At 49.2% G+C, this 21,154-nt stretch overlaps 4 protein-coding genes across 4 annotated transcripts; 1 reads left to right on the top strand and 3 right to left on the bottom strand.

Moving 5' to 3' along the window:
• Positions 1-175: 175 nt before the first annotated feature.
• Positions 176-3,367, top strand: faa4 (long-chain fatty acid-CoA ligase FAA1; the record flags this gene model as incomplete). Its single annotated transcript, XM_043286473.1, has 6 exons — positions 176-615; positions 677-702; positions 768-1,163; positions 1,225-2,369; positions 2,419-2,504; positions 3,178-3,367. 6 exons carry the CDS (start codon positions 176-178, stop codon positions 3,365-3,367), a joined length of 2,283 nt encoding a protein of 760 aa, XP_043142408.1.
• Positions 3,368-6,332: 2,965 nt separating this feature from the next.
• On the bottom strand, positions 6,333-8,861 carry Aud_000969 (NDT80 / PhoG like DNA-binding family protein; the record flags this gene model as incomplete). Its single annotated transcript, XM_043286472.1, has 4 exons — positions 6,333-7,959; positions 8,033-8,129; positions 8,233-8,276; positions 8,737-8,861. 4 exons carry the CDS (start codon positions 8,859-8,861, stop codon positions 6,333-6,335), a joined length of 1,893 nt encoding a protein of 630 aa, XP_043142407.1.
• Positions 8,862-16,486: 7,625 nt separating this feature from the next.
• Positions 16,487-17,574, bottom strand: tif35 (translation initiation factor eIF3 core subunit g; the record flags this gene model as incomplete). Its single annotated transcript, XM_043286471.1, has 4 exons — positions 16,487-16,539; positions 16,617-16,788; positions 16,855-17,488; positions 17,558-17,574. 4 exons carry the CDS (start codon positions 17,572-17,574, stop codon positions 16,487-16,489), a joined length of 876 nt encoding a protein of 291 aa, XP_043142406.1.
• An 842-nt stretch (positions 17,575-18,416) lies between these two features.
• Aud_000967 (cytosine permease) lies at positions 18,417-20,121 on the bottom strand (the record flags this gene model as incomplete). Its single annotated transcript, XM_043286470.1, has 3 exons — positions 18,417-19,519; positions 19,592-19,808; positions 19,894-20,121. 3 exons carry the CDS (start codon positions 20,119-20,121, stop codon positions 18,417-18,419), a joined length of 1,548 nt encoding a protein of 515 aa, XP_043142405.1.
• Positions 20,122-21,154: the final 1,033 nt, after the last annotated feature.

Here is a 21,154-nt window from a genome sequence, read left to right as displayed (position 1 = left end):
TTCACCACCTACGCTTCTAATTTTGTCGTATTATTCTTCGAAAATATCCGTGAGATTGCGGTGATTGCAATAGCTGCTGACGGTTTCGGTCGATCAAACAGGAGCTGTTAGTACCGTTTCTAGCCGTCCGATCCTCGTCGTACAGCTCCCCGGATCTTCGTGATCGCAATTCAAAATGTCGAAGCGAGACATCCAGCTCCAACCCCGGATGTCCAAGAAGCCTCCATTCACAGTGGAGGCTTCTGGCTACGAGCCCGTACCGGGAGAGACCATTCCTCGTAGATTGCCACAGGCCAAAGACAACCTCATCCTGCGGCCCGCGGAGGATGTCGCAACTACCTACGATGTTTTCAGACGGTCTGCGCGCATGTTCGGTAACGCAAAGGCCGTCGGTACCCGTCGCCTTATCAAAACTCATGTGGAGAACAAGAAGGTCAAGAAGATTGTCGACGGTGTCGAGCAGGAGGTTGACAAACAGTGGACGTATTTTGAGATGAGCGGTTATACTTACAAGAGCTTCGTTGAATATGAACGCCTTGCGTTGGAATTGGGTTGTGGGTTGCGCAAGCTGGGGTTGGAGAAAGATAACAAGATTCACCTTTACGGTGCCACAAGGTGAGCTTTACCGGCAGTATTTATAGAGAGGAATTGATCGCTGACATATATCTCTTTCAAGTGCACATTGGCTGGCCATGTCACACGGTTCGTTCGCCGTATTCTGTAACCCCTGCGATAGGCTACTGACTAATATACTTGAATCCAAACAGGTGCTGCATCTCAATCATTGACCGTCGTTACTGCTTACGACACTCTTGGAGAGGAAGGACTGAAGCACTCTTTGGTTCAGACGTCGAGTCTTGCTATCTTCCTCGACCCCGGTCTTATCCGTTCTCTTACCAATGTTCTCGCCGATGTTAAGTCTATCAAGCACGTTATCTACAACACCGACCAGGAGGTTAAGCAGGAGGATCTGGACAAGCTCAAGGCTGATTTCGACTACTTAAACATCATGAGCATTGAGGACTTGCGAAAGCTGGGAGAGGAGAACCCTGTCGACCCAGTGCCCCCGTCTCCCGAGGGCCTCTGCTGCATTATGTACACCTCCGGTTCCACGGGTCCACCAAAGGGTGTGCCTCTGACCCACAAGAATGTCATCGCTGCCAGTAAGTTAGCAGATTTGTGAAAATATTGCATATTGGCGAAGTTAACGCGTCTCTTCTACAGCTGCTGGTATCGATGCGATTGTTGGCCCTTACATCGGACCCTCCGATACTCTGCTTACCTACCTTCCTCAAGCGCACATCCTGGAGTTCATGTTTGAGAACCTTTGCTTGTTCTGGGGTGGCACAATGGGCTACGGAAACCCCCGAACTCTGTCGGATGCCTCGATGCGCAACAGCAAGGGTGATATCCGCGAGTTGAAGCCAACGATTCTCGTGGGTGTCCCGGCTGTCTGGGAGTCAGTGAAGAAAGGTGTACTCAACAACTTGAACAAGGCCAGCTTCCTTGTAAGGGGCCTGTTCTGGGGCGCAATGTCCGCAAAGACCTTCCTGATGACAAATGGATTCCCTGGATCTAACATGGGTGCCTCCCTTCTGGATGCCGTCGTGTTCCGTAAGTTGAAGGAAGCTACTGGTGGTAGACTGCGTATTGTGATGAATGGTGGTGGACCGGTCTCTAAGGAGACTCAGAAGTTTCTATCTATGGCCATCGCCCCGATGATCAGTGGCTATGGTTTGACCGAGACCTCAGCTATGGGCGCTCTCAACGACCCTATGGCCTGGAACCCGGATGCCCTGGGTGAAATTCCTGGCTGCGTCGAAGTCAAGCTCGTCGATTTCCCGGATGCCGGCTACTTCACCAAGAACAATCCGCCTCAGGGAGAAATCCTCATCCGCGGCGGTAGTGTGACCACGTACTATTGGGACAATGAGGAAGAGACCAAGGCCGCCTTCACCGAGGACGGCTGGTTCAGGACCGGTGATATTGGCGAGTTCGACAAGTACGGCCATCTGAAGATCATTGACCGCAAGAAGAACCTGGTCAAGACGCTCAACGGTGAATACATCGCTCTGGAGAAGCTCGAGTCTGTGTATCGCTCCTCGCCCGTGGTTGGCAACATCTGTGTCTATGCCGCCGAGGACCAGGACAAGCCCGTTGCCATCATCGTGCCCGTTGAGGTCGCCTTGAAGAAGATCGCCAGTGAGAATGGCATTGATGGCGACAGCCTCGAGTCCCTGGTTCACAATGAGAAATTGAAGTCCATTGTCCTCAAGCAGCTCCAGAGCGCTGGCAAGGCTGGCGGTCTCAAGGGTATTGAGATCATCAATGGTGTCGTGTTGTCTGATGAGGAGTGGACACCTCAGAATGTAAGTTTTATCACCCTCTTCTTCAAACTACGGGCTGACCAAATACCAGGGCTACATGACTGCGGCTCAGAAGCTGCAGCGCAAGAAGATCATCAACAAGTTCCGGGCCGACATCGACCGTGCCTACGGCAAATAGTAAGACGTGGATGACTGATGAACTTTTTTTGCCTTTTTTTCCTCAATAATCAATGTAGAAAATTATTTTTACTGGTCTGTCTCCTGTCCCTGGCACACTGCTTTGCTTTCATGTCATTTTCGTCACTTGTGCTTATTTGCAGCTTTCGTGCCCCGGGAGCCTGTGTCTGTTTACCGATTCCCTGCTAGTTGGACAGCAATGCGTTTGAGCGATATGCCATCTTGTCCCCTACCAGTACACACATGGAGCGCTACTGCTCTATTGGACGATCGAACTCAGTCCTAGGGTTGATACAACTAGTTGCTCATCTAAGTAATCGACGCAGGTTCTCTGGCTTAGAAATTTATGCCTGCTTGTTCTGAGCGACCAAGACACTGTTAATATTAATATGAGCTCAATCTTATCTTCTCCAATTCACTGATGAACATACTATGCCTTACTGCCTGAGGCAGGAAGATTTATACGCTATACCAAAAATAGCAAGCCCAAAACTAGACTACAGATGGGGTCCTCAGTATGCTCCGCGGCCAAACTTTGCTCATTCACATCTCCAAGAAAACAGCCAAAGCCAAGGCGAAGCGCATCCACAATGAGTTTATGGAGGTACGTAGTACGCAGCAGACATGAACATTCCATCACGTATGCTGAAGCTAAAACTTCTGGCTGGTACAGCTCCTACCGCTCCCTCACCCCCAAGACGCGGGCCCTCTTCGGCGTCGGCCTTATGGCCTGGGCATCTATCGGATTGTGGTTCTCGCCGCAGGTCGAAAACGCGATGGGGATGGTACCCAGCGCCGACGAAAAGGAGGAGTTGGAGAGGAAATTAGCGCTTCGGGTGTCGCGGGTGGAGAAGGGGAATTAGACCGTGAATCTCGGCATTGGGAGAAGATTGATTTCAGAGGGCGATGGATTAGTTCGACCAGTGCTTGCCGGCTCACTGTGTCTGATGATTGATACGTGACTTCTCTACGTGGACCACGGTGATATACCGAGCGGCAACGATGGGAGAGGAATATAACCTGGCTGTTGGTTGTCCGGGGCATTAAGGGAAAGAGGAAATCGTTATCGCAACGGACACCAGGATACGAAGGACAGAATGCAGGTCGACTATGTATCCGTGTACGCTGCCCGTCGTCACTGGGGATCCTGTATTCTGGTATCACGTGCCATCAAGCGTCAGGAGCTCGTTAGGCTAAGCGGCGCAGCATTCGGAAGCCGTTTCGTGCAACCACGGGGTCCTGGCGCGGAGATTTGAGACGAGACCGGACGGGACGAAGGTGGTTGGGAATCAAACTGAGAGGAAGGGCCTGTCGTGAGTCTTGTCGAAGCATGAGGACGTGGTTTCATGAGCCGTTGATGAAGGGCAAGGGGATACGTGGAGGAACTGCTAGACTGGCTAGTTAGCGAAGCATCAAGTGCGGAAAACCCAACGAGAACTGCCAGCTGGCTACAGAACTGCACAAGTCACGGTCGTTGCCCACTTCTTGCCACACACTCTGGAAGATGCCGCGATGCATCGAATCGGTCATCGACCAAGGCCACACATGCGTGAGAGAATAACCGTGATGTCATCCCAACGTGATTGAATGCCGATACTCGTCCAGAAGCAAGATATCCCCGTATGGAAACACCCAAGAATGAAGCGGAGCGGTGGCACACGCGCGGATTGGACGCTGGATGCAATCGTTGCACTAGGATCCTGGTGCCCATCTGCTGATCGTAGTACAAGTATGAGTGCTTTGCCCTGCTTGCCCAACCTGCCCAGCCTGCAGGAGCAACAATGGAAGAATAGTGTGGGAGCTGGGAAGGCTGGGGCGCTTGCTTGACTACCGTGGAGAAAAGAGTCCTGAGTTACTCTTGCACGACCACCATTACGCCCCCCCTTGTACCACATGCATATTGTGGCTTCGCTTTGATTCTTCCAAGTCAGTATCTAACCTCGGATTGGAGGTGTCATTTGCATCAGTGAGGGATACGTTGAGCATATTCAGGCTCGGGCCATGGGTTATAGTATTCAGAGCTAAGGTAGACAGTTCAGGACATGCGGCCTTGGAAATAGGAGATTCTTGTATGTACTGGTTCTATACAATACAATACGTGTCTTCCTGACAGACAGAAAACAGAAATAGATGCAACTGCAAGGACTGGATTGTACAGGCCGTGCTGATGTTAATCAACGATGATTGAAGACTATGAATCCAGTGAAAATCATAAGTTGAAACCTGCATGATTTGACACCCAAGATGACAATGTCGTATCCTTTGTTGAACTAAGCTAAACTACGGCTGTCTCGTCGATCATGATCGCCCTAGAGTGCACTAAAGACAGCCCACATACAGTAGTAGACTAGTAGTCTCGCTAGTCTCATTAGCGCCTATTTTTGTTCTTTGAGGCTTCTTGCTCTGTATTCTCAGTTACTTACTGCTGCATATTTCCTACCGACGTACGGAGTACTGGTTTGGAATCCTGCAGCTTCCCTTTTAATATACATTTCCGCGACCATCCCGAGTCCCAACCCTAGGTTGGTCTGAAAAGTCAAATCGTACGGAGGACTCCGTAGTAATGACAAAGGGAAGGCTGAAAATTGCCAACGAAGAAACGCAGTCCAAAAGGGGGGCTGGCTGCTCGAGAGGCTTGAGCGAGGCGCCTCACCCAAAGAGGTTGTTGCTACTTGCTTCCGGACTCTGTCCTGTATGGAGTAGATACCTAGCTAGATACCTAAAAGGCAGACACACCGCTGTAGCAGTGCATGTCGATCATAGCATGCATCCATTGGCCGCCTTCTTCTGGATATGTTTTCCTCCTCTTCTACCACTAGAAAGAAGCGGTGACCCTCGAAGCAGCCATGATAGACAAGAGCTCAGTCGCATGTGTCTCATTCTCCATCTCGACTCACGCAAGGTTCTGACTCGTAGGCCCTAGGTCCCACAGGTAACAGCAGAAAGTGACAGCGGAACGGCCCCTGGGCAATCACAACAGGAGCAAACGGACGTATCGGAGAAAATACAAGGGGTTTGACGGGGTGCGAAACTTGGGATGGATTGCACAAGGTTTGTAGCCAATTGATCCTTTTCCTTGCCAATGTCACTGACCTTTTGGAGGTGCTCCTGCTCCGTATGGTGTCCCTGATGTCGATCCTGTTGATGCTTGAATCATGTCTTTTTCTTCTCTCTACAGCAAAGCACACTAAAAAATTATGTGCTAGGAAGCAAGGTGGCGCCTCTATTTTCCCAAACGGGTGATTGGTTGCATGATGGATTCCTTTCTGTACTGTGGCTGCTTGTGCGCTGGAGAGCCGGATGGATCCTCGGTGAACCCTGACACATTCCCAACGTCAAACAAACACAGGCGATAATGTGTATACTGCGAGTAGACATGGCTTGGTTACACATTATTGTTCCGATTATCTTTTTATTTTTTTGCCCAGAAAATCCAAGCCTCCTTGTATCCTTACGGAGGAGATGGAACTGAAGAAACACCAAGTGAGAAAGGAAACCAAGAAAGAGTAGCCATTTAGGAGAACAGGAGAACAGGACACGTGGCGAATATCGAATCAGACGCTAACTTGCCATGCGATATCTCTCTCCCGTGATGGATGTGTTGTCGATCGACTCAATCTGTCGGTCTACTGCTCGCGCAGATGTGAGCCGTCTAAACTATGCTGAACGTTGTGTAGGTTGAACCTAGAGGATAGAAATGACAGAGAAAAGGTAGATGTAAATCTGGAAATAAACACGCTTACAATTTTAAGGGGCAAATAAAAAAAGCCGCAAAAGATTGAGATGGAGAAGGGGAAAGAGCAGGGCAGGCGAGTTGCGCTCCCATTGCTAAGCACGCAGACTCTGCGAGTTCGAAAATCGACAATAGGGACTGTCATTGTTCGAACGAGAAGGGACGAGGGGGTCATAGCCCCTGGAAGTAGGGATATGTTGAAGCTGTGGTGTCAGCCGAGTGGGATGTTTCAGAAAATGCGAGGGTTCACTAGTTTCGCTCGACAATATTGAAGTCATCGAATCAAATGACTCAGGGTAGCTGTTGCCGGACTCCTCGCTTCCCCTAGACAGTGTATCATACTCAAACGGCGGTAGATGCGTGCGGAAAACGCTGTCGGGTTTACGGTCAAGGAGACCGAAACCCCCGTCGGGGTACCCGTCCAGGCTTGACGGGCTTTTGATTGTGCCTAGCGGATCCATGGGATCATTCAGAATCCCAATATCAAATGCAGACGACGAGGATGACGAGATGTGCGGACTATCACTCAGTGGGGACAGCTCCGCCATCTGTTGATACTCCGCTCGACCGTAATGAGCACCTCCGCGTGAAGTCGGATCGAACGACATCATCAGATGCGATCTCGCCCCTGGTAACAGACCTGCAGTCACACTGCTATCACCATAGCCACCATTACCCCCGTCCGGACCCATGCTCGTCGAACTGTCTCGTCGACCGTCCTTGTAATGACCTGGAGAACGACCCCGGACCACCATGGGATGCGAAAGTTTCCTAGCGATCTTCATCCATTGCGTCTCACTTGCATTGTTAGGATTTGTGATCTCCGCATAGAGTTCGACAACCAAGTTGTAGTACTGCTGCTGCGCCCGGCGTTTGCCGTTGTTCGCTGTCGCCTTCTGGAACTGAATACGCTCGAATGTGTGCTGTGTCGGCGGTTGTGACTGCTGCGGAGCGCCGGTGTATGAAGAACTGTAGTCCATTGACAATGCAGCTGATTGAGAGCTCAGAGCAAACGCGTGCTGCCCACCACCACTAGTCGCTGCACCGTGATTGAGAAGCAATGGCGGCGGCGGCTGGCAAGGTTGCAGGACGACTTTCCCCGGCTTCCTTTCGGATTGCTTGTCACGTTTCGGAGTGTGTTGAACCAACTCCCGAATCTCACCGTATTGCGCATTTACAACTGCCGATATGCACATGGAAAACTTTAGGATGCGCTCCGTCGTCTGATCAGAAACCTTCAGGTAAAGAGGAGCACGCGTCCATGGATGCAAGGAAAACGAGCAGGAGACTGAGAAATAGTTCCGTCGATAACATGTCCATTTGTCGTCCACTTGAAAGAACCCTTTATGTATCTTGGCGTGAATCTCTGGTTTGATGGCCTGACTGCCTGCAACTATCGGCAAAAGTATGTTAGTCTCGTGGAAAGGAGGTGCGTCCGCTTGCGGTTGGGGTAAGCGCTGTTGCGAGTCCATGTAAATATTCCCAGTCTGTCCGAAGAAGAGATTGTGGGGGCTATCAAACGTATGATCGAGGCCTCGTGGAGTGCTTGTATACGAAGAAATCCTCGGCATTTCGCTCAAGCTCGAAAGGGACGGACATGTACTTCCCCGTTGAAGGGCGTACTGTGTTGGATAGTTCTCATGGCGACCTAGGATCGACGAAGTACTGGAAAGGCCATGTGCTTGTGACTGAAGAGCGGACGACAGCCCGGGCGGCGGCTGACTAGGAGGACTAGTCAGTGCCATCGACATCAATTTAACGGATCTGGTATAGACAAGCAAACGGCTAGACGTACAGTGCAGGCACACGATGTGGCCGAAAGTCCGGCATTCTCTCGTATGGCGAGCTGGTTGAATGTGAATAAATAGAGCCTGATGCAGGAGAAAATGGACCTGACAAGAGGTAAAGAGCATTAGCGAGAGCTGTTATGGCAGATTTGACTCAACAGAAAGAATAGATCGAGTTTTCTTGTTTCGAAACAAAAGAGAAACATACCAGCGCATGGATCAGAATGGTTCATAAGAGGTGATGCCCCAAAGCTGAAAGGAGCAAGCCTTGTCAGCAAAATGACCGAGTCCTAATTTGGTGCCAAAAGCTGCGTCTTCAACTGGGGGAAAAAATGCAAACGAAGTGAACAACATAAGATGCCCCCTCATCCTGGAAGGTACTGCGTATATAAGAGACTCGATGCGGAGTTGATGGGAGGCTTCTGCGACAGCATAATGAAGACTTCAAATAACAAGACCAGCAAGGAACAGCATCCAGAGGCATGCAAGTCCAATGTGCCCAAGTACAGAATTTGGAAAAAAGAGAAAAAAGAAAAAAGAAAAAGAACGCGAAAAATGGAAAATGGAAAATATGAAAAACAGCAGAGGGGCAAAAGAAGCAAGCACCTAGAGAGTGTCTGGACAAGAAAGGTACTGTACACTGTGACTAGTACCAGGCAGGCAAGCGGGCCAAGTGGAGCACAAGAGCAGTCTGAATTGAAAGACAACTTACGCTACATCCTGCATTGCAGACTGTTGTGCGCTGTACCTCAAGCCGTTGGTGGCAGGGATCGAGACTGGCTGCGCTATGGAAGGGCCAATAGCACCGTTTCGTCGGCGGTTGTCTTCATCGTCCATAGAAAAGCCGGTATGGCCAGCAAATTGTCGTGGTGCCCCGGTATAATCACTGTCGCTGGTGACAGGGCCCTCCAGGAACGGGGTCTGCAAAAGGGTTGCTGGTGGACAAGATAAGGGTCAGAGACCGGAAGTACAGCACGAGCAGGACATGCCATGTATGAAAACAGAACAAAGAAAAAATACATTTTTGAGAAATAGAAAAAAAATGGTACGTAGCGAAAAGAAAAAGAGAAAAAGAAAAAGCAAAAGCAAAAGACAAAGGAAAAATCAAAAATAAAAATGGAAACACTAAAAGAGGGATTGCTCAAGCTTCGCCTTGTCCGAAACAGGCGACATCCCTGTCGCCAAGGATCACCGTAAGGCTTCATACTGTTCACTACTTCCACGTAAAGATATTGCAGCGCCTTGTACCAAGGGGGTCGTTTGAGATAGCAATGGACAGGAAAGATCGCATGTCATCGGGGAGTTAAGTCCTCCGCGACACATACTAATACTCACCGGAGCGGGAGATTGGACAAGTAAAAAAAATCACACCGAATGAGTGAAGATACAAGGCTATGGAGAGGGCAAAGAGAAGACGCCTAACTTACAGTGATTCATTTGTCAGATTCCCGGGTATCTGCGTTTGTCGGTTTTGGCCTTCTGAGTTGATAGGCGTCTGATTGCCTCCAGGGCTTTCCCTAGTTGAGCAAGCACTCTAGTAACTTGAGTATCGAAGCTCTAGCCTTTCAAGACGTTGATAAGCCTCTGGTCAGGTCAAACAGAAAACTGGCAGCCTCGCGAAGTGTTCTCCTGTTATCAACTTTGCGAGTATTGCAGCTAGGGAGGTCTTTTCCAAAATACCTCTCGGACGGAAGGGCCTTGAATTGGCATCAAGGCTTCCGATATTATCAGCGAAGAAAACAAGCCAATCAAAGGCTGTTGGCTTAGTCCCAGCGGGACTATGGGTTATCAAAACGTCTGTGACTTCCCTGTTAAGCGGAAGCTTTGCCTGGAACATGTAAGCTTCGCCTTGAACTGACTGCTGTGGATGTCAAGGTTGCGAATTGATAGAAAGGTGAGGTGGGGAATTGGAGAGTATTCCAGGGGATCCAAAGCGAACAGGAATCCAGAGTTATAGAACATCATAGGAACAGAGATCGGATACGAGAGTAGCCAACCATAAACACGTTTCTCGGACGAAGGGCATGCGTACTCGACGAGATTGACGCAATCTTTCGGCTGGTTGGACTGTCTTCTGGAAATGCAGCATAAATCGCCCGACGAAGACATCGCTTCTTCCCTGGCAGCCATACATGATAGGAAAAGATAATTTTTCCATCGTCCGCGGATACAATAGTAGGAAGGAGGCAAGGCGTCGAATCGGCTGCATATATTGATGGAGAGATCCACAGGTTGACAAGAGAAGGCAGATATTGGACAAGAATAATAAACGGAAGGAATAAAGGCGAAGAGTAAGTTATGGAATATGGACTTACTCATTCAGTAGATGCCCGGCTGATGTATAAGCAAAAATGCTGGCGATGAGCAAATTGTAGCTCTTCTCCCTGCGATTGCTAAGTGCTTGAGCTGCACGCATACGTAGACCAGTTGTCGCACTGTTCGGTTTGTCCACGTCGAAAAGGCGGTTGTCAGACTGGAACCACCCAGTTCTCAACCTCTCACACAGCAAGACGGAGTAGTCCAAGCGGATTTCACAACGAATAGATCGAAGAAGATTCAGTGTTGTTCTTCCAAGCTATCGTCCGAACCACTCAGCGGACGTTGAACGAAGACCGAGAATAGACGCCTATGGCCGCGGGCTTGAGGGACAAGCTCGATAGATATTCGATTCCAGATACTGGGCTAAAGACGCTTTGCGCATGTCATGTTGTTTTCCTAGGCCTAGTTATCCACCCAATGCGCACGACGCCCGTTTCTCCGTTTCTTTCTAGCCTGGCCCCTCTGTGTCCAATAACAACCCTGGTAAACATGCGGCGGAGTTTCTGCAGAATCTTCGTTGCGTACAAGGCTAAATGACTTCAAGTTGCTGGATTAAGCTTGCGGCCGAGGTGTGTTCTCGCCACGAGATCTTGGTGAAATTGACAGTCATGCCAGGGTTAACAACATTCGTTGTAACCGAACGAAGGAAACTACACTGGCTGGTGGCAGTAGGAAGGGGTCCAACCGTGCTTGCTTGAATCTTTAGATTGCTCTCTTTTCTTTTTTTTTATCTTCCCTTTTCCTTTTCCTTTTTTGCCTTTCTCCTGAAGCATTTGTTCTCTTTTCCCTTATCCTTTTTGCCTCAGTTCTCCAACGGGTACTGTCATGTCATTTCCGCAGCCTGTCCTTGTTCTGTACGGGACGACGCAATAATTTCGATAATGAACATTGCATTATCTCATAGTGTGCATGTAAAGTTGGCCACTGTCAAGTGCCATTGGCCAATCTGCACGTTACATCTCTCTGGTCCAAGCCCCAGGCAGACTTCATGCTGCACAAACAACCGAGTAGTTCCAAGTTAAGGGTACCCTAACGTTGTCACAATCTGACTGGACGCTTTATTTGGTGGAATGATCTAAATAGAGTAATTCTAGTCAAGTCAGCTGTTCTTAGCGTCAATATCCGGCAAACGGCAGGGTGCAGCAGAGCAGGAAAAAAAAAAAAAAAAAAGGAATAAGATGGAACTAGAGAAATTAGTAGCGTAGATCATCAACCCAGATATCCTGTGCAGACCCCAGTCGCATGATGGGGCCCTGCTGTCGAACTACTGGGCTTAGTTAGTCATAAGGGGCCAATAACTGCGGGAGTTGCAAAGAACGGTTCTTTGTGAAGCGCAGCAACGCTAGACGAGGGGAGGATATGCTAGTCAACAAGGTTCTAGTCTTTCCGGTGGAGACGATCTAAAATCTCTTAAAACTGGAAAAGCTGTCTCTTAGCACATTAGAGCCTTGGACACTTTTCGAGGCACGAGTAGGTCTTGCATGAATGATGAGAGATCAGGCGATCGACGGTCCGATCGAAAATCACTGTTGGTCGATTGCTCACCGACACGACCGACAGCACGGAATTAGGTATGCAGCGTGCACCAGCTGCCATAGAGTAGAATCTGGAATGGTAAGAATGTGGTGCTAATCTCGAGCTGAACTGCCAACCAATGACCGAAAGCCGGCTGCTTTTCCATCGGCGGCTCCCGGGACAAGGTACTTTAGTTTCGAAAGGGTGTGGACTGTGGAGAGATCCATGACGCGGAAAGAAATGACCCATAGAGACTGCATACACACGGAGTGCACAGCATTGTTTTCCAGAAATTCGAGCATCTGGCCCACCGACAAGGGAACGAGACAGAAGACAGAAACTCGGCGTATTGTGGAAGGGTATTACGGGTAATCACACTGGATCCTGTGAAGTGACCACACACACTGCTTCTTTTTAGTGAGGGATCATCTGGTGGCTGAATGATCATCCAGGCATGCAGGAAGCTAGTTGGTTCGAATGCAATTTTCATCGTCCTGGAGCGGATGACAAGGTCATTTCATTGGTGGAGTGCCAGAATTTGAGATTACTTGGTTTGAGGACCAGGCTGCGATAATAATGGAGGGGTGGGAAGGATGTTGTGCAGGATGATTGTCCCTGAACGAATCCCATAGTAACATATTACCTAGTACAAGGGAGAGTGGAAGAGGAAGTGGGGAAGAGGTTGCATCCTCCAAGCAGGGGAAATAGTATGGGGATTGTCATTGGGGAAGTTCCAATAATATTAATAATTAGAGCTGAGAACACATGGTTCTTGTGAATCACTCACATTCTGATCTATTTCAAGCAAAGAAGATCTGAGCCATGATAATGGTGTTGGTGGTGGTTTAATCAGATGTTGATGACGATAGTGATGACGGATGTGATGGTGCTGCGGGTTGCTGAAAGGAGGAAAAAGAAAGTGCAAGTAAAATGCCTGACTGCCCTGTTGTCTTCCACAAGATCTCAAGGCTGTCCTGACTATGTCCAGCAGCTCAATAGAATGAGGGGCGCTGAGTGTGCTCTGTAGTGTCCTCTTCCATTACTTGAACTCCTAACTACTTCTAGTTAGTCAACTAGTAGTTTGCCTTTTAGTTTCAGTTTCAATCATAATCAAAAATTATGGTCCATGAACTACCTTAGTATTACGGAGTACTGAGACTACGTACTGACTAGCGGACTACTACCTACTGATTCCACCTGTAGACTAATTCTGATTAGGGTCCCATGGCACGTGCACTGGTAGAAAGTAAACAAAGATTACCTGAGGTAGTAAAATACTAGCCTGGACGGATGGCTAGGTAGTAGGGTACAGTTCTGGGTGCAACCTTACTTAGGTATCTAAGGTAAGTACAAAGTACCTTAGCTCTCCAAACATCCATTCCAGACTTTGAATGGCCTGATCAGCGTCTCTAAATTCCACGCTGCTTATGTCTTCATTGCGAACAATCATCATGACCTCATCTAGTCCTTTTCAAAACCCTGCATTTCATCTACGCTAGTTGTAAGATTGTTCCGGAAGTCTTCGTACGTTCTCCTCTTCCTGAGTATCTATTGTTGGTCTCAGCATTTCCTTTGTGGATATCTTTCTTCTCCAGTCGTCATAAGCGCCAAGAGTCGAGAACTCATTCATGACTTTCGAAATTTCGGAGGCTTGATAGCTGACACATCCTGGTAGCCGCTCTATTGCTCTAGTGTCTACACTAACTATGGAGATGAGAGAACTTTAACATTCCGTCTCGATGGTCCTCCACTAACCATACTTAATTTCCACTACGACTCAGAGTCCCCACTTTGCTCTCCTGATCTAGAGGTCCGGATTGCCTAGAAGCCTTCTTCCAGGAGGCTCAGAGACCCATTTTACGACCCTCGAAAAGACCAATTCTCATTAAGGTTCGAGCAATGCCTCAATTAATTCATCGTTGATGGCTAGAACCATGGTCTTGTCCATTGCCCTTGTCGGAATTTGTTCAAAATCTGGATCGTTTGGAAATAACTAATTTTACCCATCAGGTACCTGGCAGGGTCGGAGTGCTCGGACGCTACCTGACTCAGAGCTCTATCCGCCTTTCAATGTTCCGTCAACAATCTTTTCCGGCTCTACAGCTTCTTCGGTACTGGTGGCAATGACTCCTTCTCCTGGTAATTTCCCCTGTGCAACAATAATGGGCAACGGAAGTGGAGCTGCAACTGGCCGGTGATAACGGTTGACCAGAGCTCTGAATGGCAGCGATGGGTATAATGGGAAGGACAACATGGCTAGCAAAGTCCAGGACAGCAACGTACCCTCTCTCAGAAGAGGAGGAGGAGTATTGCTCTGTAACAGTCACCACAACCGGGGATAGTTTGGAGCATGCTTCTGAATTCTGATCTGGACACCCTTGCCATTGAGAGCATTTGCTCGCGGGATTACCAGCCCTGAAGTTTGGAGAAGCATAGGCTATAACAAACCATACCAACAATCTACCCGTCTAAACTAATCCATACCATGACGGTCTCTCTGAGCACTGTGTACAAATTAACTAAACATGGCGTTCCATTCAAAACCCAGCACAACTCGGATCCGAAGAGGATACAGATTCACGGGGCAGATGCCGGATGTGGCGTAGCCCTTGACGTCTTAAACAGATCCATGCAAATCATGTCGAGCGTCTTCAGAGATCTGTCGCTTTCCGTGCAGTTTGGCAACCTGATCACACTAAGTGACGGTCTTGCGGAAATCACCCGCCTGAGGTATGGACTTTCTACTTACATCAGATACTATCTAGTAGGATATCACTGACATAATCGAGAATTTGTCAGGCTTCTAGTCATTCGCTATTTTCAGAGATTACCCAGGTTCTCCTCCTCCCGTGCCTTTCAATACCCTTCCCCTCGCTATACTACCTATATCTTGTGCTGTTCTCCTTCAGGGGTGCGTGGCGAACCAGGGATTCTTCGTGGCTGGAGACGGTCCAAATTATGCATTGTCTAAGCCCAATACGTCTTGTGCGACGTGATGTAGTCAGGCGCTATCCGAGGACGAAGCCCTCTAATGCAAGTAGATTTGACTGACAGACCCACACTAAATCATTCGGTGGTTGGAACGAAAGGACTGCAAGCCAAGATGACGCACGCTTTCCTGAGCTCCCCTCATGGCCTGGGCGATCGGGATAGTCGACAAGTCCACGGGTTGATCTACCAAATCTCGGAGACCGGAAATCGAGGAGCCGATGAGATTTAGGTTTGTAAACTGTTCCTTTCGAGTGCGCTCACCAAGCAGATTCGAGACTTTGCTTCAAACTAACTGTGTCAGGGTAAAATACGGTCGTTTTCGCTCGCGTATGGCTTGGACAAAAGGCAAGCCACGATACCTGGGTCGACATTCTTGACACCGATTGGATGGAGTGGACACTGGAGATCATTCTAGGGGCCGATATGCTGACTCCCGCGAGACTCCAGAACCTCCGCTCTTTGGACCAAGGGCTGCTTGTCCCAGAAGCGCTAATGCTGTACGACGCTCTGCTCCAAAATCTGCTCAGAATCGCGTCTCAGGCCGTCATTGTTGTGTCCATGGTACGGGACGTTGGCATTGTCAACTACCTAGCAACCCTGATGACAAGCTTCGTCTGCAATGTAACAGGTGTGGAAGGCCAAACTGATTGGATGATACTCCTGACCGTTAGTTCCAGAGAGACAGTTGTTGATCTGGGCTATACATACTGCACTCCACAAATTGTTGGTGTCACTCTCGGATGAAACTTGGATGCAACACTGTTGACCCTTTCATTCTCTGATGGGCGGAGTCTATTCGCTTTCCGTTATCAAAGCTTCTGACAACTTACCCCTTCGGGTCATTGCTCATTGAGCGAGGTGTCGGCTTCACAAGATCCGTGCCAATCAACGAATTATGCTCCCTATCTAGGCCAGCATGTCCTCGTTCTTTACTGGACAGTGGGGAATCCTTGAGCTCTTTCTTGCCAAGATTCAAAGATACACTGCCTAGCTGCTGCTGACAGTCGTGGCGGCAGTACCTCGCCCGATGGAACTTAACAACTGTCATTCTAGACGTGTGGAGCGTAGTGCCCACTTTGCTTAGAATCTGAGGAGTTGACCTCCAGTCGGCTTCCTGTTATCCTTCCCAAATCAGTAGTATCATTCACTATACACGGATTGGAGTTCACAATTTCTCCGAGGTATCTTCCGCCTACGGGTGAAAGGAACACCCGCCCTGATGTTGCAGAAAGCTGCAACAGAATAGGCAGTACCCCTCCAGCGCATGACACTCTCCTCCAGAGCAAAGGACCAAAGGAGCAGGGCCGTCTACGCTGTGTAGTACGTCCTAGTCATGCTAAAATAGAGGCTTGCACTTCAGGATTAGAGACTATGACAACTTTTCTCAATTTTGTACGCTTCCAATCCAGATAATGGAAATGGTGAAAATATAAACCCTCTGAAACGATAGCTTTTCTTTGTATCCAATGGCCGCTCGCCTCGAGCAAGCAAACCACACGACGCATGTCTTTTTATAATAATCATTATCGACCGAGTCATACAGTACAAAGAAAAAAAAAAGGAGGAAGATCTCATGAAGCGAGCTCTGCCTGACGAAAACACCCAGGTGCCGTGAAAGGAAATCAGGAAGTGAGTATCTAAGTCGCCCTCTTTGCGAACTCGACGCGCAGAATCAAGTGACGGTAACCAACTGCAGAGAGAGCGAGACATTAGCGGCCGCGTTACGCAAGATAAAACAAAAGAAGGCGAGAGGGGAGCGAAACGTACAGCCATCCATTTTTTCGCAAGCACGAGCAGCATCGGTCCGATCTGCAAAGCTGATGAAAGCGAAGCCCTTGGCTCGCTGGGTTTCTCTGTCTCTGGCAAGGAAGACTCTGGTGACGCGACCGAAACGCTCGAACAAATCCCGAAGTTCTGATTCCTCTGCCAACTCGCTCACCTATAGAAACGTAAAAATCAGTATCTACCCGGGACGTAGAGCAGACGGACGGAAGGCGAAACTCACGTTTGTAACTCTCAGAGTCGCCAGATCGTCCTTCTCGTACTTGCCAGCCATTCTCTCGCCACCAGCAGCAGCACCTTTCCGCATGTGAGGAGGCACGTAACTCGAGGTTCCAGCACCAAGGCCACCAGCAGCCGGGACATCCTCAGCGCCGGGCTCAGCACCAGCCGCGCCAGCGGTCTCGTCGACAGGTGCCATGGTATCCTTGAACGGACAACGAGCAGTGAAATGCTCTCCGCTGCAAATACGACACTTGACCTTCTTGTCCTTGAGCTGGTCCTTGATGCTGCCCTTCTCGGGGCCGGCCTTCTCAGCCTCCGCAGCCTGAGCCCGCCAGTTCACACTGGGTCTGAATATGATATTCTCGCCGACGGAGGTGGTGTCGAACGAGGGGCCCGCGGCGTGGCCCTTCTCGAGCCCGAACTTGGCCCACGACCGCCGCTCCGCGACCTGCGGGTTGACGTGCTCCCTCACCACGGTCGTCTTGATCCGGCGGGTGACCTTGACCTTCTTGCCCTCGTCGTTGAAGCGGTACGAAACAACGGTCTTTGTGCCATCTTTGTTCGTCGTGACTTGTTGCGCGGGGAGCGCGGAGGGGTCATCGAACTCCTCATCGTCGGCCCAGTCGGCGGCGCGGCTGGAAAAAATGAAAAATTACGGTCAGAATCAAGGCGGGAATAGAACGCGTTCAAAAAGGTATACTCACTTTCCTAGTCTGGACATTTTGTGTGATATGTGGTGACTTGATGTCTGTTTGCTGAATTTCTTGGATTTCCACGAAAGGCGAATCCGTTGTGGATTTGTTCGGAGTGGCGCAGAATTTGTGGCGCGTCCGCTGTGGCTGCTGTCCAGGAACGAGAGTCACGTGGATTATACTACAGAGTACAAACAATCAGATGTGCTTTACTTTTCAATGCATCATCAATGCATTTTAACTTGGTTGCTTTTGAGGAAAGGCTGAAAGTTTCTTAGTGAATTATCGAGATACTGAGTTCTTGTCAATCCTTGTCTTTGATGACACAATATGTTGCTTGTTATTACTGGCTGACATGCACCTTCGCTGCCGGGGAAGACATGACAACTAGATTGACTCTTCAAGTCTTGTAATGATACTTCCTTCCGTGGCTGACGTCTCTATACTCACCCATGAGTGAGGGTGCATTTTCTTGTACACTGGACACAGAGCTTGCCAGTCTAACCTTGAACGCAAAGACTATATACACAGTACCGACAGACCACCAGCACTTGATACAGGAATGTCAGAAATGGCAAAGATGAGCCTGAGAATCTGCATGAGTGCCGATGACCCCTTCAGTGACAAAATAATGGATATCTACAACGAAGCAGACCAACAATGAACTACATCCTCCCATGGCAAGGACCTACTCTTGAATCAACAACATTCTGTCGAGACTCGCATACAAACTATCAGTGTGTGAAATTAGTTGCACCTATATACATGAAAACCAGTATCACGCTATGTCTGTTATGATTCACGGTCGGCAAACAAGACCAGGTGATGAAACGCGACAATCGTACTCTTATCAGTAAGAGCATCACTGGAATTACCGACCGAAAATCTTCATCTCGATAGGTCTCAGGACGGCATACATCACAGCCGAGAAAGCGAATCCCAACTCAAAACCAACGTCGCCGCCGTATGGGGCGTTACCGGCATGTAGAGCAATGGGTCCGACCCACCATGATTGGCTCATACCGGTGATCATACCAGCCACGCCGAATCCAAAGGCAATGGAGGCAGCGATTCCAAGGGGAAGCTTGTCGCGCTTGTCGTAAAGCTCAGGACGATACCCACCGAATCCACGCTTGAAGAGGAAATGGTCGGTAAGTGCAATGCCAGAGTAAATGGACAACCAGTACGCAATGAAATTCATAAAATTCTCCAACACAGTTTCGAAGTGGGAGTATCCGGGAATGGCAATAGCCACCGAGGCACAGGAGCCCAAGAAAACCCAGATGAATCTGGGTACGCGCTGAGAGTAGCGGCTCAGAACCTGAAGAGTCAAGGCCACCGAATAGATGTTCGGACAGTTGTTGGCAATGATGGAAAGTGCAAGGATCACGAGACAGAATTTACCGAATCCGCCCAGAGGCTCAAGCACAGCATTCAGCAAGCCTCCGTTTCCGGAGGTGTCGTAGCCCATCTGATACTTGTTATTGCCATCGTCGATTCCTGTGGCGGTCATGACCGCAATCCCCAGCATCTGACAGAACAAAAGGGGAAGGATTAGGCCAATCCATGCCGAGAAAAATATCTTGCGACGACTCCGATTAGCGGGCTGGTACACAGTATAGTCGGCGGCATAGCTGGTCCATCCAGTAGCGAAACCGTACACAGTCGAACCAAAGGACAAAACACCGCCCATTTCAGATGTTCCAACTTTCATTGGGAGGTTCCTAAACTCTCCCGAGTGGGCGAAGGTTCCGAGAACAATCATGAACACGATGAAGGTGGGGATCCAACTCCAGTATTCATAGGCATGCACAACCTTGTACCCAGCAAATGTGATGAGAAACGTGCAAAAGGCAATGATAAGAATGCCAGCGAACCCGGGTACATCGCCGTTCACGGCATTGATGAGCTGAGCGCCGACGATGGCGTTGGCAGCGGACCAGCCCACACAAGCGAGCACATTCAGAACAGCAACTGAAGGAGCGAGATTATCAGCATCTGCTACTTTGGGACGACCGAAGGGAAATCAAGCAAGAAAATACATACTGAACTTGGTGGGCCACCAGCCGAACCAGAACCTCGAAAGCACCATCTGTCGCAGCCCAAAGGCAGCACCGAAGCATGAGAAAAAGCAAACGGTCAAGATACCCAAGAGATTGAAGAAGAGGCAGGTGAGAATTGCATCGACGAAGCCGAGATGGAAGAGTGACTTGGCCAGGACGCCAATGGCGAAGGAACTGACCACCATGTTGGCCGCCAGCCACTATGTTGAGTCAGTCTTGGACATGGGTCCAGCGGCGCCAGCCCGGAGCTGGCAAGCCATGAAACAATTGCAATTAGGAACACACCATGCTGCCAATGTTGAGATAGGACGTGTCCGTCCGTTCATCGGCCGGTACACGTTCTATACCTCGCTGCTCAATGTTGAGCTTTCCGGCCAGCCGCTGAAGCCTGGCGTACAACGAATTGCCATACATAAAGGTTTCCCCAGGCACAGCACCATCGCTGCTACTGTCGAAAGGCCTCTTTTCTGCCTGGGGAGCTTTCTCAAGGTCGTGGTCAACACCACCGAACATTATGATGGACTTGGTGCGATTGCACCGTGTTTCAACTGGGTTGAAACAACTGAGTTAATCCTCACCACGAAAGGAGGAGAAGTGAAGTTAACGGTAAGAGTAAAGGGAAGAGCTCTACAAGCTCAACGACCAGGTAAGGTGAGAGAGAGAGAGAAAGACGTCCACATCTTTTCTTTTTCTTTTCCTCTTTTTTTTTTTCTGGTCTCCCAGAGGATGGGTAAAGAGCCGATTAATATAGGTACTTGTTTCGCGTGCTCAGATAAAAATCTTTCCCACACAGCTCAATCCTCCCGGGGCCCACAGTGAGACAAGATCTTACCAAGAAGCACTCATGATAACCCTTCACTGAAAGCCCAATTTGGTAACGAGACCGAACACCCAGCCGTCACATCCACTAGGCAGACTCCACAACCGCGTTCAATTGAGTGGCTGGATATCCAAGTCGCGTGTCCTGCAGGAAATCGCAGGTTAAGCATTTTTTCCTTGTTTCGAAAAGTCTCGGGTCCCCGCTTTCGTTCCACAAAGAAAGGGCGCGAGCCTTCAGTTACACCAATCATACCTTGTAGTTTCTCGACACATCGTCGCTAAGCAAAATTAGCGTGACATGGACTTAAGGTGGATTACTATGTATAGTATTCTCATTGGATATACCACTATCTGCTCCCCACCTGGACCACGAGTGGTAAGAGAAATGCTGATAAGGTCTCCTTCTCTGATAGGTAAATCGACATTCCCGACACTAGGGGAAGGCAGAGAGAGGTAGGTACTGCGTACTGTCGATGATAACAATCTTGGACATATTGTACCTGATAATTATGAGCATCCCTTGAATCCCATGTGGAAGACATGTTATCTATCCCTGTTATCTGAGCATATTACCCCGGAAGATTGACCTACCTCCTTGTCGTTATCATCCAGAGCATGGATGACGCCGACAGTTTGGACCTTCTACTTGGCATTTCTCTGCGTTATCTATGCTGCTCAGCTCGTACATTCTGCATGAGTCCTCGTATCTAATGAGGAGGGTAGCATA

This window comes from Aspergillus udagawae (assembly GCF_001078395.1).
Source record: "Aspergillus udagawae IFM 46973 DNA, scaffold_1, whole genome shotgun sequence".
Classification (NCBI taxonomy): Eukaryota; Fungi; Ascomycota; class Eurotiomycetes; order Eurotiales; family Aspergillaceae; genus Aspergillus; species Aspergillus udagawae.
This window is presented reverse-complemented; position numbering and strand designations above follow the sequence as displayed.